A 21,425-nucleotide genomic window follows, 5' to 3' on the forward strand; every position below is an offset into this window, starting at 1 on the left:
AACAAGATAGCACACAAGCGACAATGTACTATATGAATGTGAGGAAGGCACCAACCACCTTAAGAAGGATTAAAAAATGTTTTTTTTAAATGGATTTTTGGCGATTTATTAGATCGAAGCCCGTCTAGAGGTGGGTTGGGTTGTAGAAGGGGAGGCAACAGCGGCAGCGATAGCTAGCCAGAGAGGGTGAAGAAAAGCCCCAAGAATTCGCAATTTCTCAGTATTCAACTCTAGAGTTTTTTTTTTTTAAAAAAGGTCCAATAAACAAATGAAACACAATAGAGTTATCTACGTGCGCATGTATTGCGTGTTTGTACACGAAGGGTTTTTAGGTTAAAATTTGTACCCGCCAGCAAAAACAAATGGTAAGGTAGTGTGCGTGAGATTGGGCTTAGATAGCTCTATAGCTTATAGGTCCTTTTCAAAAAAAAATCTCTAGAACTGTATCACAAATCTTTCGTTTTGCTCTCGTGAGCCTTTGTATGTTTATTTTACAGTCGACTCTCTGGTTGTCAATATCCAAGGGACCGTCGATGAAGAAAATCATCAGTTTACAGAACGATGCAAAATGAAGACTCGATTGAAAATATGTTCCTCTTGGTACCCAGCTATTAGGTTTTACGCCGACTCAATTTTTAGGTTAGAAATTTGACAGCTTGGCTGCACTGTTTACATTTTTTGCACGTGTGTCTCAGCAAAAATGTGTGTGCGTGTGCGCTCGTGACGTCACGCTGTAAAACCTAATGGGAGAGAATCATGGCAACGTCCAGCAAACAAAAACAAAATAATGTCAAACACCCTTCAAAGCTTCGTTTCGCAAAAAAAAATGTCTATGCAAGCCATGAGATAGTGACAATATTGACAACCGGAAGAGATTTTTAAAGCAAACAGAATCCAAGGGACCGTCGAGGAAGAGATCCTTCAAGCAAGAGAAAATATCGAGGAATAAAGCCAATCGAAGTATGCATTTTGAAGGGACTTAAGAATTCATCGATAGATGGAGCAGTATTGATATCGAGAAGATTGACAGCCAGAGAGTCGACTGTATTTCAAAACGACATTTCGGACGAATTTATGTTAGGACAGTTTCGGATAAACAAAAGCAAACGATTATTTTCACAGGGTGCTAGATCGGGGAATTTGAATTTATTAGAATCAGTGTGGTTCAGTAGAGGGTGTTTTGCAGGTTTTGTTCTGTGATTACTGTTAGTTGATGATATTTATGATTTTCGCGTTTTTTTTTTCTTCTCACGCTGTTTAACTATTTCACTCGTTTATTTTCGGGTATTCGCACTACCAACACCAATTTAGATTGACCATTTCCTGATGCACCACTCACAATATCAAATTTTGAAATACGCTCTAAAGAGTACCGTGTCGACTTTCGGAAATCACAATGTTATTTTTTTTTTCTCTAGAAAATTATGAAATTTTACGTACGAGTCCATTGGTTGTGTAATTTACGCGCAGTGAATTCAAACAGAAGAGAAAAATTTATACACATGTGTTTGCTTTTTTTTTTTTTTTTTTGGAAGAATGCAAGCTACCTCTCTAATACCTTCCCCGCCTGGACAGAGGTGACCGAGAGCGGCTTCGCGATCTTCGCGAGGATCGATACCGATTATCGCGATAGTCACGTGGCGATCTTGACCTTCGGCTACTGCCGCCATCACCGCGAGTATCGTCCCGTGAGTCCCTCGAGTAGGACCGCCGATGACGACGCGAATGGCTGCTGCGTTCGGAACTACGTGATCGACGCGAGGACGAGTACTGCGAGTACCGATCGTCGTCAGCCACGTAGCAATCATTCCCGTCGTCTTCGTCTTCACTGCGGCTGTACCGGGAGCGTTTATGTTTTTTGTGGCTACTCTTGTGCGAGGACGACCTGTGGCGGGAGGAGGTCGAGGAAGATTTTTCCCGATGACCGCCACTCCGGTGCGAGGCCCGGCTGCTGGTTGAGGGCGCTTCCGACGCGACACTGCTTTCCCGCCGGTAGCTCTCCAAGCCGCTAACGGCCGCAGGAAAGAGCGGGGCGGACGCGCTAGGATTCAGAACGACAGGCGGCGAAATGCCACTTGAGACCATGGTGGCCGTTGGTGCCATCTGGTTCGACTTTGGGAGGTGCATTGCCGGTGGTACGATCTCGCCCGGTTTGTGGGGCACAATGGCTACGTGCGTTATGTGCGTCTGCCGGACTGTGTCCTTCGGGTCGCTGAACCTCGATATCCGCTTGTCGCGCGTTCGGCCTGCGAGAAACAGATCGAAATTGCATGCTCGATTAGATTGGATCTTACAGGGTCACGACACAGGTGCAGAGGGCTGTCACGACACGCGATCGCTTCAATATCTTGCGTGTGACAACCCTCCTCTCCCAATTCGGAACCATTCCATCCGACCGACTCGGGTACGGGTCGTCGGACCTTGCAATTTCACCGTACGTGCACAAAGAAATACGAAAAACGAAATTCAACAACTCAAATCCAATGAACTTACCGAGCTTGTGGGCATATATTTTATCATTAACAGGCTGGGTCTCACCGTCTCTTGATCCAGATTTACCCCGCTTACGCTACCGCTACCTACAGCCGTCCCGGAGGCGGCGTGACCAAAGCCGGCCCGGCCCCCGTACGCATCCTCGTCGTCACTGTTCTGGTCCTTCTGGGTTTGCTGCTGCTGTTCGTACTCGCGCCTTTTGCGCTCATCGCGGGCCTCTTCCTGGGCCAGTTGGTCCTCGATTTCGCGTGCGGTCCATTCAAACTCCTTCTGGCGCTGCTTGATCGTGCTCTGTTGGAGGGAAGGACGTTCGTTAACTGGAGTTCAAACTGTGGTACATGAGAATGAAATTGTGCTCGAAACTGTTGAGGTAATTAATATGTCGTGTCGTCTGAAGTTATTCGCTTACTTTATACCAAGCAGTAATAATTAATCGGTGCCCGGTAATCGATCTTTGTCGGCGGCTGTGTTTTGTTCATGTTGTATTTCGTGAGAGCTGATTTATTTGATTCTTGCTTGATCGAGTGTCAGATGTAGAATGATCGCTTGATTGATTGATGGTTGCTTCGATTGCTTGAGTGGGTTGCTTCGTTAGTCCAGGGTGTGCAACATCTCCCCCTTAAGACCAGCACAGGGTGCGACTTGATGTGATCCAGATCGCTCGCAATCTTCAAGCGGTGAGATATTGGGAACAGTACCAGCGGAGATGTTCTTCGTCATTCCTTTGTGGACCATCATTCAGTGAGGTACTCCTGGATTTTAGCTCGAAAAGTGCTTAAAAAGTGCAAAAATGCCTCAGGGCAAGAAAAAGAGGCGGTCCTCACCAGCAGGATCGGCAGATTTGAAGAAGCTAAAGAATGCCGAAGCGCTACCTGCAAAGCCAGGCAGTTTGAGCAAGGACGCTCAAAAATTGTCTGGAAACCAATTCGCTACCCTCCCTGTGGACGTGAGCGAGAAGGAAGAATTTGAACGACGGGAAAAGTTGCCACCCATTTTTGTGAAAACATCGTCATCGGATTCGGTACGAAAGTGGCTGACCGGATTTATCATATCTGGTGCTTTTCGAGCTTCCATTCGCTTGTGTGCTGATGGACTCAAAATTCTGCTACCTACCAGAAAGGATTACAACTACGTTCGGGATTTCCTGAACAACACAAAGATCAAATACTACAGCCATGACGATCCAGGTAAACGCCCCATGAAACAGGTCCTCCGAGGCCTGTACGACATGGATGTGAGTGTGCTGAAAGAAGAGCTCAAAACTCTAAAGTTGAACGTGATCGAAGTCTTCAAGATGACGAGACACAACAAGGACATCAAGTATCGTGATCAACTGTACCTGGTTCATCTCGAGAAAGGATCGACAACGCCGTCTGAGCTGAAAGCAGTTCGGGCTATTTTCAACATCATCGTGACTTGGGAACGTTATCGTCCAGTGCACCGTGACGTGACGCAATGTTCGAACTGCTTGCAGTTTGGACATGGTGGAAGGAACTGTTTCATCAAGAGTCGTTGTGCAACCTGCGGAGGTGAGCACAAAACTCAAGCTTGCGAAACAATCAACGAGAACATCGAAGCCAAATGCTTCAATTGCGGCGGCGACCATTCTACCAAGAATCGAAGCTGCCCAAAACGTGCTGAGTTTGTAAAAATTCGGCAGCAAGCGACGACGAAGCACCAACCAAATCGTCGCAAAACACCACCAGCATACACGGACGTGGATTTTCCTGCTTTGGCGTCACCAGGAGCAGGATCTACTCGAGTGGTTCCAAATCTGCAGCCATTGCCGTTGAATCAGCGGCAAAGAGTTGCAGAGCATACAACACCTCCAGGTTTCAGTCAGCAACCGAGGGAAAACCAACCAACATCAACGGGTGAAGGCAGTAGTGACCTGTTTTCACCACAAGAACTTCTGAACATTTTCATCGAAAACTCGCCAGGAACAAGTAAGAACTCTTGGAGCATTCATCTTAAAATACAGTTCGTAGTTTACTCGTTCTTGTGATTTTGAATATTTCAATGGATTTTTTTTTTAGTTTTAGGTTAGGATTAGCTGTTAAAGTGATTTTTTTTCTTTTTTACCCAAATGTATTCAATTCAATGCAATAATGTAAAACAATTTGAAGCAAATAAATAAATGTGATCAGCTAATAATAAAACGAAAAATACAACAAAGATGAAGAGCATTAGGCCATACCACTTATCATGTAAAAGAAATGTAATTATTATAAGAATGTTCAATAAAGACATATTTAATTTCAAAAAAAAAAAAAGATGTTCTTCGTACCATGCCGTGGATTCGGACGGGCTGGAAGCTGCGTCGGTTGCACCTAGACCTGTTTCCGTGTTTGCCTCCCCTTGCGATTTGACTGCAAGAGAACGCTGCTGCTTGACGCGGTTAAGCTTTCCAGTGACGCCGCTGCATACTGCTGACATCGGGGTGTCCACAGCTCAGCTCGATCCAGTCGAGACCGAACAGGTTGATCTGCTTGTCAGTCACGTAGAAAGTTCCGGTTATGGTGACGCCTCCGAGTGTGACTTGGCATCGGAGCTCACCGAGTAGGGACAGTGACTTACCAGAGGCTGTTCTGGCAATCTGCTTGTGGGAGACAGCGGCGGTGAATCCATGTTGTCGCACCACTGCTTCCGCGAGATCACTGTGATGTCCGAGCCGGTGTCGAACTGCAGAGATGCTTGGGAACCGTTGATGCTCACCGTCAGGAACTTACGCTTCGAGGTAGAGTTGACCCGGTTGGCGGCATACAGGCTGTTGACGTTCGTCTGCTGCTTGTTCTTGGACTTCTTGGGCACGCAGCTGCAGTAACCTTCCTTGTGGCCGGTCTGCATGCAGTCCTGGCAGACGTGCTGTTTGTAGGCGCAGTCTCGAACGAAATGCATGTCGCCACAGCACCAGCAGGGTGATGGTGGTAGGGCGGACTGTGTTTTCGTTGACTGGCTGTCGCTGGAGCTGGAACACGTCGGTGAAGGCTTGTTCCGATCTTGCTTGACCGCGCAGACTTAGCTTACCGGCTTGTGTTCCACCATGGCGGTGTCGTGCTTGAGGTTTTGGAGGCGATGGCATTCGGTGATCAATGCTTCCAAAGTGCATGCGCCCTCCGCGTTGGCCTCGAGCATGGACAGGAGTCTCGTGTGGATGTCGGCATCTTTTGAAGAGCGCAAACCGCAGATGAACAGCAGGCTCTTGAATTGGTCCGCCGTGAGTTTCTTGAGTTCGAAGTCTGCGCAGTGCTTGTTGACGATGCCAGCGTATGTCACGAAGTCGTCCGACTCGCTCTTGGGCAGTTGAAAGCACTGGTATCGTTTGCTGAACAGCGAGGCTTGGACACTGAAGAGCTCGGTCAGCTTCTTCACCGTCTCCTTGAACTCGATGTCACGGGGATGCTTCGGGAGCACGAAGTTGACGTACTTGTCGTGCACGGCCACGTTGGGGCATCTCAGCAGCAACCGGACTTTAGCTGCGTCGTCGAGCTTCGCGCCGTCCTTGAGGAAGAGGTCTTCGTACTTGCGGTACCACCGGTCAAATACGAGACCGTTGTCGGGATCGTAGACGAACTCCCGGATGTTGGACGCCAGTGTTTCGATGATGAATTCCGGACCGTTTGAAGTCCGACTGGAACCGTCTGGCAGGTTGAAGCGCTCCAGCAACTCCATCATCCTCGCGTTCTGGGCCTCCAGCCGCTCATTCTGCTGCAGAAGTCGCTCGTACAGCAGGTTACCGTCGGGCTGAATGTTGTCCCCTTCCGGCATTCTTGAGATCCGCAACTCTTCTTCGAGGTTGAAAATTTCGAGTTTTCCTCGTCGCCAGTGTTGTATTTCGTGAGAGCTGATTTATTTGCTTGATCGAGTGTCAGATGTAGAATGATCGCTTGATTGATTGATGGTTGCTTCGATTGCTTGAATGGGTTGCTTCGTTAGTCCAGGGTGTGCAACAGTTCAGCATCCTGATCTCCCTTTCTTCATAGTCGCAGTGCTGGGAACTGTTTGCCAGCCATCTATTCCCACAGCTCGAGTTTTGTCCATGAGAAGGTTTCGGCTCACCTCGCAAAGCCTTTACTTACTTAACTTTACTAGCTCTTCTATTGAGCTACTTGGTAACTAACAATGCTTGATAATCTCCAATACTCCTCCTCAACCTGCACCTACACGAACGCGGCCAGAAGCACGTCGCGTTATGACGATTCGCGCAGTCGGAAGCCTATCGCCTCCTCCGACTCAATACGTCCCGCGCCTCCTGAACCGCAGCCGACCTTGGCGGGTAAACACATACCCCGTGATCGACTTCTGGTCCAATAGGAAACCCGCAGGATCGCAGATGCAAGCGCAAGTTCTAAACACATGCAAATCAATCTGATCTTCTACAATGACAATGCTGCGGTCAACCCCTCTTTTGGTGGTTCTGAAGATGATTGTGGCGAGAGCGCGGGCAGCGGGTCATCTTCAGCAAAGTCGTCGTCGCTGCTCTCGGCCGACTCGAATTCATCTTCAATCGCTTCGAAATGTTCCCCTTGCCGCGGCTTCCGGAACTTCCACTGGCACGTACTCCCAAGCCGAACACATGTCCGTCCTCGGTTCAACGATCACTCCACGTTTGACCACTCCTTTCCGACACGAACGTCACGTCTCGGCTGTTGATGATTGACTTCGTCTTCTTGTCATACAAGCGATACACCTTGATGTCCTCTTCGTAGCCGGTGAGGATGCATTCGACGGCTTTCTTCTGCTTCGGTACGTGGGCCATCGCGATTGTGTCGAACACCCGTACGTGACCACGCTTTCTCCGGAGACATCTCGATGCCTTTCGTCGGCGACCTGTTGATCAAGTAGGTCTCAGCGGTTTTGGCAGATCAGCTGCTTCGAACAGCATGCATCGAGCACGTTCCACGGCAGTCCGGTTGACCCTTTCTCCAAATCCGTTCCGTTCAGGGGTGTACTCCACGATGGTGACGGATCCCCATCCCCGACAGTGTACTCCAGGCCGTTGTCCGTCCGAATCACCTTCAGCTTGCGGCCCAATCTGGACGCCTGCGCTCTCGGCTTGATCTGGTCCATTCAGCTCGGTTGAACACGACGGCATGGCCTTGATCCACGATCTTCCCGACGGAGAGTAGATTGACCGCCAAATCCGGCACGAGTTCAACGTTCATTCACCGCATAAGCTGCCTCCTTCCCGTCAAACCAACGCTGTTTCCTGACTTTGATAATGCTATCTAGCGTGATTTCAGCGGTACTACCGATGGCCGATAGCATTCTTGGCTCCGTCGTTGGCGGTACGGCGTCATTTGAAGCTCTACTCTGTGTATTAATTACAGAGTTCTTCAACGCCCAGACTCAGTCACTCGGAGGTCGTTCGATAGATTGGATTTGATGGGCTTTGTGAAGAATTGGGACTTGAACAAAGTTAACTCCTGCACCAACTACGCGTAGAACGCCTCTTTCTTGGCGACTATCTTGCCCAACACTATGACGTCGGTACCTAGGTGATGTTCAACGCATCGCACCAAGAACTTCGCTCCCTTCCTGCACATCGCCTGCAGTGCTACAACTTGGAAGTTGCGCAGTTTGGTTCCGTTCCCCAGAATGTACTCTTACCCAACAAAACGTAACGATCTGCAGTTCCACGTTCCGAGTTTTCAATCGGCGTCTCTGCCTTTTGTTCCGGACCCTTGTTCCTTCTTGATTGTTCGTAATTCCTGTGTTTTCAGTAACTTGCGCTACCGGGACACACCTTTCATTTTCAAAATTGAGAGACTTGCAGTTTCACGTCCAGAGTTTGTGTTCAGTTCGTTCCACACCCAACAGTTTCCAACAGCTCGCACCAACCAACTTACCCGCAGCGCCTTTTCAATCTCCTCGTCGTCCTCCTCGTTTTCGCCGTCGCTCGAGTCCCGCCGCTTCTCCGAGCCACTTGCGTCCTCATCGTCCTCGTCCTCGTCGTCGCTGTCGCCGTACATGCCGAGACCTAAAACGCAAACGGAGCTCCGATTATTACCGCGGTTCGCCCCGTTTTGGCGGGTCGTCACCCGACACGACCGAACTTGACAATCCTAATTTAAGATTTTTATAAAACTGTTTGTTGCAATTTCCCAATTTTCTTAAACTATTCAACGTACAACGACTCTAAGCAATATCTAGGAAAGCAAACATCAACTTACCAAGTCCTCCCGTGAGCGTCGCGAGACCGGTCTTTCGCAGCGCTTGAGCTGTTGGTGCTTTAAGATTTTGGTTTTTGGACGTAACAGAAAAAAAGTAAAAAGGTTTGCGTAAAGTAAAATGCAGTTGAAGTTATTTCCTGGAAGAGTTTTTTTGGTTTTACAGCGTTATTCAAGGGGCGAGGGGTCGAACAAAGGAAGGTGTGGGAAGGTGGGAAGGAAGGTTTGACCGGTGGCCGCTTCTCCTAAAACTGCTAAAAAAAACAGAGAGAACCGGAGTTAGCTCTAGACCTATCCGCGGGGCGGCTACCTTTTCTGCGCGCTTTGGCAAGAGTTTCTTTAGCGAGCACCGCGATTTCTTCGTTGGTGACCTCGAGCAGGATTTCCGTGAGGTTCTTGCGCACGGAGATCATCTGAAAAGGCAGGAGAGTGACACTGAAATAACTCTACGAATTATGTTTTGCGAAAATGCTTACCAGTTCCTGGAGAATTTCCTCCCGTGATCTAGCTGGGACTGGGCTAGCTTCACGGCTCGGACCTTCCTGCTCATCCGGGGCTTCCTCTTCTTCGGAATCTGACTCCTAAAAACAAAACAAGAAAACGTTACCGAACGCTGCCCACCCTGCAACTCCTTCCGAGCGATAGTTACAAATTTGCTTTTCTTCTTGGCGCTTTCGAGCTCGCTCAGCGCTTCCAGTTCGGCCTGCCGGCGCTGTTCGAGCAGCTGTTCGCGCTGTTTTAGATCCCGTTCCCGCTCAACCTGACGCTGCTTTTCGCGTTCCATCTTTTCCAAACCTTCCCGGATCCACGCCGGCAGCAGCTTCCGCTTGGCATCGTTGATGGTCTGCGTTGTGTCCTCACCCTGGTCCTGGTCGGCTTGCCCTGCATCTTCAGCAGCGTGGTCCAGGTTGATTACCTGGTCCATCAGCCCCGGAATGCGCTTTGACCCTTGCTCGACCTGTTTGCTGTTGGCTGTCGCAGGTTGAACCGTTCCCGCAATCGGTTCCGAGCTGACCGATGACCCACTTCCATCGTTCATCTTGTAAATCCGGGACATTTTGGCCTGCCAATTGGCCACGGCCACCGATGCCTGCGGATTCACCACCGGCGGCGGCACAGACCCGCTATTACCGCCCTGATTCCCACCGGTGGACCAGCTGGTCTCCCAAGCGGAACTGCGCCACTCGGGCGCCGTTACCGTCGGATATTGCCAAGCGATTGATCCATTTTGCCAGCTGCTGGGTTGCGGCCTTTGCTGCGCTTGCTGCCCAGGATCTTCCTCCTTTTCGACCTCCATCGGAGCCTCGCCCTGCTCGTCGATCGTCTCCAGCGTTGCCGCTGCCGGCGGAGATTGATTCCACGAAATGACCGGCGGCGGTGGCGGAGCGGCCGGAACCATTTCCGGCGGCAGCGTTTCCTTCATCTGGATCCACTGCTGGGCCAGTGCCGCCCAATCTACCTGATCGTTGGACATGTTCTGGTACAGGTTCGGGTTCAGCGAGTTCCAGTCGGTTCCGTCGGAAGACGAGGAACGCACTGTTTGGTAGTTCTTCACGACGGGCGTGATGGCGGCGGCCATGCCGGCACGGGCACCCGGATTCGCACCGTTTTGGCCAGCGCCGTTTCTACCAGATCGGGCGTACATCGCAGACGTGTTCACACACTTGAACGTATCGATTTTTTTGCAAATTTTCCTACCGAGAAAAAAACAATTTCGCCGTGTCGTCGTCGTGCAAACACCTCTTTCTCGTCGCATAAAATTTATGCTCAGCGCTGTCAGATTCGAGCGCTTTGCAAAGGGGCTATCCGCGCGGAGGTAAAGATGCGTGCACTGAAAAAATAAGCTGTTAAAAATTGGGTAAAAGACAACCATTGTTGCACACCTTCCTCATTATATAACATTGTGCTGTGAACAGTCAACAAGCCAAATCAGAATCAGTTGCTGTTATATCTTATTTATTTTGCGTGATTCTTTTCGAAAATTGCGCCCGCATCATGCTTCTTTACCCGGCAATCCACTTGCGAAAACTGGTGGCATCCGTCGAGCTCCCGGACCACGCCCTGGTGGCGAGGAAAATCGAGCGTCTTCTGCTTAAGGCGCTAAACCTGCTGGCGAATCCGCCCCGCCGCGCTCCGGAGTTTGCCCCGTGGATTGTGGTGGCCATCGACGAGCTGATCACCGTCGGAGCTCTGCAGGTAAGAAGCCAGTTTAGCTAGACACACCAGGGTGTACAATTTCGGGATTTTTTTTATATAGCTCTCCGAGGCGGCCCCGTTGATCCGGCAGGGCCGGCTGCAGATGCGCCTGGATGTGTTCTTCCGGCCGCTGGAAGTCGAAACGTGGGAGGCGGAAGACTCCGAGTACGATGAACCCACGGAAGAGGAGGAGGAGGAACTTGAGGAGGACGACGATGACATCCAGCTGGTTGACCTGGAGGATTGGTTTCCGGTCGATTTGACCAGCGACACCGACGGCGACGAGCTGAGTCTGATGGCCGCCAGCGTTGCGTCCAGTGCCGTTTCGAGAAAGCGACGCAAGCAACAGCTGCAAGAGCAAGAGCCGATCGCATGGAAGCGACCACGATTCTCGACGCCGTACAAAGTGGACGAGGACGCGATTCCGTACTTTGATGAATCGATGGAAAATTATGAGAACGACGACCAGTGCAAGGAAGCGTCCTCGGAAATTGTCGAGCAGCCGTTCCAGGTCAAACGCATGTGCATCTTTTGTCCGCGGGTTTTCCGCCAACGATTCCTTAGCGCCATCATGTCCGCCATGGACAGTCTCCCACCCTGGGAGCCGGTTCCCCAATTCAAACGCAACGGCTACAAGCTGGACACAGTTTGGTTCGTTCCGGTGGACGCTTACTCGACCAACTGGCTGGTTTCCACCGTTGAGAATTTGTCCAAGAAGCCCTGGTGGCACCGGGCCGGCATCTTCATCGAACCGTGGAGTCAGCGCTTCGTGATGCGGAACGTGATCCGCTTTACGCTGCCCTGGAAACCCGGCGGCCCCGGCAACGGCATGGGTCGCGTTGTGCAACGGCTGCGAAAGGCCAACGGACGGCACGGTTCGCAGCGTTGGAACCAGATTGGGTGTCGGGTGGTCGGCGGCCGGATTCACGTGTTCATGGTCGTTAACGAGTACTCGTTTCGCTCGCTAGCTCGGGCGCACTTTTTCGTGTTTTACGGATTCAGTCGCTACCGGTGCCAGGTTGTCGAGCGTGGCTATAAGTAAGCTAGACAAATTATTGGATAATTTTACGCGAAAGAACGTAGAGTTGGTATATTTGGCAATGTCGAACGCAATCAGAACGATCGGATGTTTTCAATGATACTTAAACTCACAAAAGTTTGACGAAGCTAACACATTTTTTTCAATTCCGCTCAGATCAAATTCAAATTCGATTCCAATCCGGACAAATGTTTGGAATAATTACAAAGACAAACAGTACCGATACAAAATGAAGCATTGGTCTTGAAGAGCATGCTCATTTTGCTTGTGCAAAATCCAGTTTTGCCTTTTCATAACATGATGGAAGTGATTTTTTTTTTCTTATTAAACACGATAACTATTTAGCCCAAATAAATACAGTCCGTAGCTTGTGTTAAACTTTGACCTTGAGTTTTCTTCTTTTTTTCATAGTTTCAATAAAATTCTTGAAGTACCAACTTTAGAGGCAGTTTTTGTAAATATTGCTCGGTTTGATCCAGAGGTCGTATCGAGGTGCTCCGATTTGGATGAAACTTTCAGCGTTTGTTTGTCTATACATGAGATGAACTCATGCCAAATATGAACCCTCTACGGCAAAGGGAAGTGGGGTAAAACGGGCTTTGAAATTTGAGATCCAAACCAAAGATCCAACGTCGCTCGCTTTTGCGTAAAACTTCGTTAATTCCAACTCTCTTAAATGCATTCGAAAGGTCTTTTGAAGCACTTCAAAATGAGCTATAGACATCCAGGATTGGTTTAACTTTTCTCATAGCTTTTGCAAATTACTGTTGAAAATGGATTTTTTTAAACCTTAATATCTTTTTGCAACAGCCTCCAACACCCATACTCCTATAAGGCTGGTATGCTGATCGAAAGGAACGCAAAACTCCATATAAAAAAACGCCCAAGAAACGGTCAAGGAAAGGGTCACGAAAAGATCATCTCCAGCGGCTCATGAATACCGAGATCAAATTTGCCACCTTGAAAAAACTCCGTCATCCCCACCGCTAGGGTAGCAAATTTGCCACCGAAACAAGCCCACCGCGGGGGGCAAATATGGGTTTTTATCATTTTTTGCTCTCGTTTACCTTCAAAATCAATAATTATGTGTTGATTCATGCCTAGAAATGCTAAAAGTTTATTAAACTTTTTAATCCTATTGAAAATTCGAAAGAATTTCATTTTTCGAAAATGTCGAAAGTTAAACCATTTGCTACCCGATTTGATTCCCACCAAATTTGCTCTCGAGTTTGCCCCCGAGTCTCCCACCGCGCGTAGCAAAGCAGGTATCAAATTTGATCTCTAGTTCATCTGTAGAAGAAAAATATGTGTCGGTACCTGTCGGGTACTCATTTTCTGATACCCGACAAGTACCGGCAAGCCGGGGGCAAAGTTTTGAATGCGTGTTTCTGAGATTTTTGCTCTTGTGGGTGATTCGAAAATTCAAAAATTTAAAAATTCAAAAATTCAAACATTCCAAAATAAAAATTCAAAAATTCAAAAATTCCAAAATTCAAAAATTTAAAAATTCAGAAATTCAAAAATTCAAAAATTCAAAAATTCAAAAATTCAAAAATTCAAAAATTTAAAAATTCAAAAATTCAAAAATTCAAAAATTCAAAAATTCAAAAATTCAAAAATTCAAAAATTCAAAAATTCAAAAATTCAAAAATTCAAAAATTTAAAAATTTAAAAACTCAAAAATTAAAAAAAAAATTTTTTGAAATTTTTGAAATTTTTGAAATTTTTGAAATTTTTGAAATTTTTGAAATTTTTGAAATTTTTGAAATTTTTGAAATTTTTGAAATTTTTGAAATTTTTGAAATTTTTGAAATTTTTGAAATTTTTGAAATTATTGAAATTATTGAAATTTTTGAAATTTTTGAAAGTTTTCAAAAAAATTTCCGTGCTTGATTCGATTTTTCCGTGCATAATTCCATTTGATGCGGTAGCAAACAGGCTGAATAACGGGTAGCAAAGTGAAATCCCGAAGAACTGAGAGCAAATTGGGTACTAAAGCCCTATGTCAATTTTTAGATACAACGGTAAATAACACGATTAAAAACAATTTCTGATCACTTTTTTCATTTTAATGCAAAAATTTTTTTTGACTAGACAACATTTTTTCGATGGATCAACTATGCCCCCCTTGGAACGAGCTGTCAAGAAGAAACTTTTCTGTCAAGAAGGACCGGGAGGTTAATTTTTCAAAATTGATTTAAAAATCCATTTTAAACTCTTTGTGGTCGTACAAAGGTTCATTGTACTCAGAAAAATAAGCTTTATCGCTGTAAACAATAATATCAGCAATCTAAGCTTCATTTTAGGACCCAATTTGCTACCGCGACAGGTACCGTGATGGGGTTGACGTCGGGTGCAAATTAGCTTTGCTTCGATGTTTGCACCCAGCGCTGGAGATGCACTTAAGCGGTACGCAGCTGAAAAGTAACAGAAACGGAAAGATTGCGTTTGACGTTTCTTCGCGCGGTGCTTATTTGCAATATGTTTTGATGAAAAAATCAAAGAATTGCCATTTTCTTTTTTGAATGCGACTGATAACTACAAACGTTTAAATAATTTTGTGTTGGATATAATAATATTTAAAAATCCTGCGAATCTCAAAATGCAGAATATTGAAATTTAAAGGACGGATTTAGTTTTTTGATCGAAATGGAGTAAAAAAAAGAAGTTGTCTTTATAGATGTCGGCTATCGTGTCACCAACTATTTATTGCTAGTACCCACCAGTACTCTATATTACGAGCAGCGTTGCCACATGTACAGATATTTTTGGCACAGACCAAACACTCAAACTAATTATTTGTACAGTTAAAATACACTTGAGTAGTTTTTGTAAACTACACTAAAAGATAAACATTTTTGCATCTTTTTACTTGTTTAGTTTTGATAAAAATGTTTTTCTTTAAAGTTTTACTTGATTGAGTGTTTGGTCTGTGCCAAAAATATCTGTACGTGTGGCAAGCCTGATTACGAGTCCCCTGCGCTGTCCGATTGATCCACACTCGCGGGACCAAAATGCAGTAAATCAGAGTGAAATTAAACTTGACAATAATCATACAAATGTCTATGTTCTTACTGAAAATACAATAATAATCTGAAATTTTGAAATCCAACCTAACAACTAATTAAAAAATATGAAAAATCAAACATTTCAGAAATTTCAAATAACTTTTTTTTTTAAATAATAAAGAAAATTTCAACAAAAATATGAAATTTGGAAATTCAAAATTAAAAATATGCAGAATTGAATAATAATTTTAATATTAAAGTTTTTATAAATTCAATAGCTCAAAAAAGTTAAAACTCTCAACGAATGTACAAGTCGAAATTTCTAAAGTTTTAAAAATCGGAAACATAGAAATTCGTAATTACAAATTTAAGAAAACCTCGAAATTATAACAATCAAAAACTCTATTTCTTCCAAAATTAAAAAAATCTAGAATGAAAAATTAAGAATTCAAGATTTTAAGAATTTAAGAATTTAAGAATTTAAGAATTTAAGAATTTAAGAATTTAAGAATTTAAGAATTTAAGAATTTAAGAATTTAAGAATTTAAAAATTTAAGAATTTAAGAATTTAGGAATTTAGGAATTTAGGAATTTAAGAATTTAGGAATTTAGGAATTTAAGAATTCAGGAAAAAAATTAAACATTTGTACCCAATTTGTACCTGCCTAATTTCCTAATTTCCTAGTTTCCTAATTTCCTATCTTCTTAATTTCTCGATTTCCTAATTTCCTAATTTCCTAACTTCCTAATTTCCTTACGTCCTAATTTCCTAACTTCCTAATTTCCTAGTTTCCTGATATACAATTTCCCAATTTTCTAACTTCCTAACTTCCCCACTCCCTAATATCCTGATTTCCTTATTTAATTTCCTAACTTCCTAATTTCCTAGTTTCCTAATTTAAAATTTTTCTTATTTCCTAATTTCTTAATTTCCTTGTTTCCTTATTTCATCATTTCCTTATTTCCTAATTTCTTTATTTTACTAATTTGCTAATATCATAATTTCCAAATTTCCTAATTCCCTGATTTCCTATTTTTTGATTTCCTTATTTCATAATTAATTTTTTTTTTTAATTATAGTTTTTCTTGTTTAAGAATTTAAGAATTTCTAATTTTCTGTTTTTTTTAAAGAAATGTTCAATTATTGATTCCTTAATTTTGTTTATAATTGTTGTTAAAAGTTTTTGAATAAACATTTATAATCTATTTAATTTTAACTTTTGAATATTTTTAATCTTTTTATTTTTTCCTCGAAACAACCTCAAGCGCGCACACCGTCAATCGCGCTCATACCGAACTGTCAACTTTTCTTGGGGGGGTCACGAAAAGAACACGCAACAATTCTTGACCGCGTTCCTTCCGATCAGCATACCGTACTATAGATCAAAGCTCGGATCAAAGGTTAGGGAATTTCATAGACTATAAGCCTACGGAAATAACTTTTTGGTCAATCGCAGTTTTTCCCATAGTTTTTCGGTTTCTCTGTATCAAACATTTTACAAAGTTAGTTTTTGCCCTGTAGGCTTCCATATCGTCACTTTTTGGTTTCAATTTTGTCATATTCGGAATCCTCGGAAAATTTCACGTTAGTTAGAAGTATTGGAGTTGTAATCGAGGTTGTAATTTTGATTGGAAAAAATACCATTTAGAATCAGTTAAAATATGTTTTAACAATTTGTTGGATTAGGGGATTGGGGTAAAACAGGTATTCGTCTACTTGATACAGCATTTGACGTATCGATCACAGGCTAAATAAGATCTATTTCTTTTTTCAAAATGTTTTATTGAATTATTTTTTAAATTTAATTTAGAAGTTTGTATGGGGAAATCGTCATTTTGGAGACTAAAATATGGTCTCTTCGGGTGTAGCACCAGAATTCTGCTAGAACGGCAGAACAGAACAATCTGCTAGAAAGCCGTTAGAATAACCCACTATGTAAGAACTTTGGTAGAACCCTGCTAGAACGTCGTGACTGGGTACCGGCTGGACGAGTCCTGTGGAAAAGCGTAATTTGTACCCTTTTTGAACCAACAAATGGGTAAATAAGATTTTCCGCGGCCACCTTTTAAATAACACAACTTTGAGAAATTGACAGTTTCTTACAGTTCAAAATGACAGCTCAGTAGACCTTTCCATGTGCATCAGTAACCACAGTTTTCTTACTAGTAAACATTGGCCAACGCAATCAACCTCGCGAAGCCAACCAACGTCACCCCAGTCGTGAGGTTACCCCGCCGCGTACGCTGGCCAATCCATTGACAAAGAAGTGGCTGCTGGCTGCTGCTCGGCCATTATTGTTGTCGTCGTTTTCCTGGCTTTTTCCGAAAGGGCCCTCCGTGTGCGGTCGTGAATCGAGTGAAAATTTGCGTTTTTCTCAGTGAAATTTGCTACTTTGCGGGTGAAAAAGTGTTCGCGAGAAGGCACGGCAGCGTTTGCGGATCGAAGCGGGGCCGCTCGGGCCGTTTCCGGCAGACTTTCAGCGCGAGTTCCGTCGTGTCGAAAAGTCGAGGAAGGTTCGGTTCCCCGTCCAAGGGTCATTTTTCTTCCGAAGAGAGCTGCGGGCGAAAAAGGGAAAAAAATACATTGCATGGGCTCTGCTGCTCCGTAATGACCAGTGCTGGCAGAAAGTGCTTTGTTTCAATTACCCTTAATTTGATGTACATTTTTATGAACTGGACATTTTACAGTACAAAAACATTGTGCGAGGTGAAAATAAGGAGAATGATGAAAAATCGATATTTTGACATCAAAGTAGAACTCCTTGAATACTGTTTGATACTCTAGCTGTCGCTTACAATGCACGTAAACAAACAATATTTGAATAAAATTTAGAGGTGTAAAGTAAATAATTACTATTTAAAATTATTCAATCAAAACAATGTAATTGGACCAATATAAGTTTGTAAACAAGAAGTGTATCCTGCTCAGTGAGTGTCAGTGAGTTTTACGTCAAGATTGAGTTTTTATAATGTTTTTGACAATAATTCTAAGTCCCGCCCGTGTGGATCAATCGGACCGCGCACTGGACTCACAATCCATAGGTTGCCGGTTCGAATCCCGCGGCGGGGCGCTCTAAATTTCTTTGTGTAAATATGGGTATTCGGCGCCGTTGTTCCGTGCCATACTCTCATACACGTAGGAGCCCAGGGCGGCGAAGTCGTTTTTTTCTAACTCTGAAGGTATGAGAGTTAAATTTTATCAAAAATCTGGTAAATATTCTATGTGAAACAATGTTTAACAAAATTTTCCGCTCTAATGTCCATGGTCCAGAGCACACCTCATTTTCAGCTTCAAAATTAAATATCTCGACGTCAACCCAATTTTTAAAACTGATTCAACCAGCAGGGCTTTATTTCATCAATTTATGTGACTGAATTCACCTGGTCTGGTAATAATAGATAATAATGTAAAAAGTAAATAAAAATGTCGATTGTGCTCGTTTTTTTTTTAAATATATTTAGGATAAATTTATAAGTAGAACTTTTTATTTGTGAGCAAAACACCTACCATTTTCAGAGCGAGTTTTTCACAAGTGCGTATCAAGCTCGGTGGGTCTCGTGGCGCAGGGGTAGCGGCTTCGGCTGCCGATCCCGATGATGCTATGAGACGCGGGTTCGATTCCCGCCTTATCCACTGAGCTTCTATCGGATGGTGAAGTAAAACGTCGGTCCCGGTTTCTCCTGTCTCGTCAGAGGCGCTGGAGCAGAAATCCCACGTTAGAGGAAGGCCATGCCCCGGGGGGCGTAGTGCCAATAGTTTCGTTTCGTTTCGTATCAAGCTGCTCCGATTTGGATGAAACTTTCAGCGTTTGTTTGTCTGAACACGAGATGAACTCATGCCAAATCTGAGTTCTACGACAAGTTTAAGGTCCAAAATGCATGAAAAATCTTAAAATTGATCGCATTTTCGTAAAACTTGATCAATTCCAATTCTATAAGTTATTCGAATGGTCTTTTGAGCAACTTCACAATGTGTCATAAAGATCCGAAATTGGTTTTACTTTTTTTCATAGCTTTTGCAAATTACTGTTATAAACGGATGTTTTAAAAATCCCAATATCTTTTGCAGGATCTGACTTTGCCAAGCCAGACAGGAATCGAATCGATAACCTTCCGCTTTCAAGACAAAACCCCTAAGCTCCCCTCGGAAGCTCGACAAGTATTTGCAGTTTTTCGATTTTTGAGAATAGTGACCATGAGTGACCATTTCTGAAGATATTTTTTTAAAGTTCAGCAAATTTGCTATGAAATTGTCCAAGAGACATTGAAGATTGGACCTCTGGTGCTAAGATACAGGACAGAAAATTTAAGTTTACTAAGTCTCACCCAAAACCCTCTATTTTCTAATGTCGATAACTCAGCCTAATGGTCAGATTTTCAATGTTGAAATTTGAAACATTCGTGAAATTTTCCGATCTCTTCGAAAACAACATTTTGATCATTTTTTTTATCAAGACTAACATTTCAAAAGGGTGTGACATTGAGTCTTGACTAAAAAAATCAAAATATTGTTTTCGAAAAGATCGGAAAATTTCACGAATGTTTCATATTTTAACATTGCAAATTGGACCATTTGTTGCTGAGATATCGACATTAGGAAATGTCGTGTGTTTGGGTGAGACTTGAAAAACTTCTATCTTCCTGTTTCTTTTTCTTTAAGCCGCTGTTTCTCAGCAAACAGAGATCCAATCTTCAATGTCTCTTAGACAATTGTATAGCAAATTCTCTGAACTTTTCAAAAAAAATATTTTTAGAAATGGTCACTCATGGTCACTATTTTTAAAAATCGAAATACTGCAAATATTTCGCTAAAATCAAACTTTCGGTGGCTATATCATGGAAACGGAGCCCTTTATCAAAAAAACTGTGAAGTACTTTTCGATTGCCAATTCAATTTTACATTAAAAAATTAAGTCCAATTTGTTTTTGCACGAAATTTCGATTTATTCCAAAAATCACTATTTAAAAAAAAATTATAACTCGGCGGCAGATTTTTTGATCATGTTTCTCTATGGCTCAAAAGTTGCGAGTTTTTATCCCCTAAAGCATATAAAAAAATCTCGAAAATAAAAAAAAAATACGTATTTTGAGAAATTAAGTTTTTGTGAAAAAATGTTAGTTAAAAATCGTAATTTTTTTCTTGTACCAATTTTTTCTCAATAGTCCCCAACAATACCTACAACTTTGCCGAAGATTCCTAATTGATCAGAAAACTCACTTAAAAATTACAGCTGTTTAAATATTTACGTACCATTTTTGTATGGACAGCTGCCATTATTGTATGGAGACTTATATGGGTGAACCAATGACACAAAATAGCTTCTTTGGTCATAGGGAAGGCCCACACAAAGTTTGAGCTTAATAAAAAATACAAAAAGTAGAAATGGTCGAAATCGGCCAATTTTTTTCGATTGTAAATTTAATTTTACTTTAAAAAAGTTGGTAGAAAAAAAATCTTATGGGTGAAATTTAGATTTTTCCACAAATTACATTAAAAAATCATATAAAAACCCGATTTAATCCCACCAGGGGTGAGATAGAGCCTTTCTTACTAAAGAATATAACTTTTTTCAATTCATAACATCGTCTTGATACAAAAAATCTTATGATGAAAGCAAGGTATTATTTTAATGATGTGTTTTCTAAAAGAAATTGAAAACGCAATTTTCACCAAAAGAATATTTTTAATCGTACAAATTCTTAATCAAACAAGCGTTTATGACAAAGCGTTTATGCGCCAGCGACGACGTACACCGCGGTTTTTGTTTTCTATTTTTATAATGAAGCCTACTTAAAGGCGATTTTAGAAGCACACGGGAAACAAATTGTTTGTACCCGGATGAATGTCCAATGTCACAAAAGTTTTAGCATGAACATTGGACAGTTATGCAAAAACGGACTGAGCAAAAGAAACCGAATAGCTACGATATCTTACATGTTGAAGGAAAACATCGGTAGACAAGCTACTAAAAACGAGTATAAGTCGAGCCAAAACATATATGCGCCAGCATTCTCGCGCCAGTATTCGAAGCTCAACTTGACGACTTGGCGACGAAGCGTCGAAAATCAATGCAGTTATTTACGAAGATGAAAATGACGTGCAGCCATAAAGTAAAACCTATACCTTTCTTTAGTAAGAAAGGCAAAAAGTAAATCGTTCTAAAAATTGTTCGGGATTGCCGATCGATGTCAAATTTGTTTCAGATGCTCACTCATGGTCTGTACTATGAATGTAGGAAGAAATTTCGGATAAAATTAGACACGAAAAATGTTGGCTAAGGTCACCAGGTGGGCTTTTACCACGGACGAACGGACATGACACGGGGTTTCGAAAAGTGAAGCAGGTTTTCTTTTACTTCTTCTTGGCGAAAACCTGCGCAAGCGAGATCGCTTATGTCAAAATCTTCGCGCCACGTGGTCTTAAACGTAAACAAAGCCAGCGGATGATGCAAACTCATGGACACTTTTTGAAATGGTCGTATGATTTTATATCAAAAATATCTTTTCTATCAATTTTTC

At 43.2% G+C, this 21,425-nt stretch overlaps 2 protein-coding genes across 2 annotated transcripts; one reads left to right on the forward strand and one right to left on the reverse strand.

Annotated features, from left to right (window-relative positions):
* Window positions 1–1,113: 1,113 nt before the first annotated feature.
* Window positions 1,114–10,445, reverse strand: LOC6038492 (arginine/serine-rich protein PNISR). Its single transcript, XM_038256677.1, is given in 8 exon segments — window positions 1,114–2,246; window positions 2,494–2,560; window positions 2,563–2,784; window positions 8,343–8,473; window positions 8,667–8,723; window positions 8,974–9,076; window positions 9,140–9,244; window positions 9,313–10,445. Coding segments are annotated over 8 exon segments (2,487 nt in total). The 5' UTR covers window positions 10,420–10,445; the 3' UTR covers window positions 1,114–1,551.
* A 141-nt stretch (window positions 10,446–10,586) lies between these two features.
* On the forward strand, window positions 10,587–12,282 carry LOC6038489. The gene is made up of 2 exons (XM_001848233.2): window positions 10,587–10,859; window positions 10,921–12,282. Exons 1-2 carry the CDS (start codon window positions 10,659–10,661, stop codon window positions 11,899–11,901), a joined length of 1,182 nt encoding a protein of 393 aa, XP_001848285.2. The 5' UTR covers window positions 10,587–10,658; the 3' UTR covers window positions 11,902–12,282.
* The last annotated feature ends 9,143 nt before the right edge of the window (window positions 12,283–21,425 follow it).

This window comes from Culex quinquefasciatus, chromosome 1 (assembly GCF_015732765.1).
Source record: "Culex quinquefasciatus strain JHB chromosome 1, VPISU_Cqui_1.0_pri_paternal, whole genome shotgun sequence".
Classification (NCBI taxonomy): domain Eukaryota; kingdom Metazoa; phylum Arthropoda; class Insecta; order Diptera; family Culicidae; genus Culex; species Culex quinquefasciatus.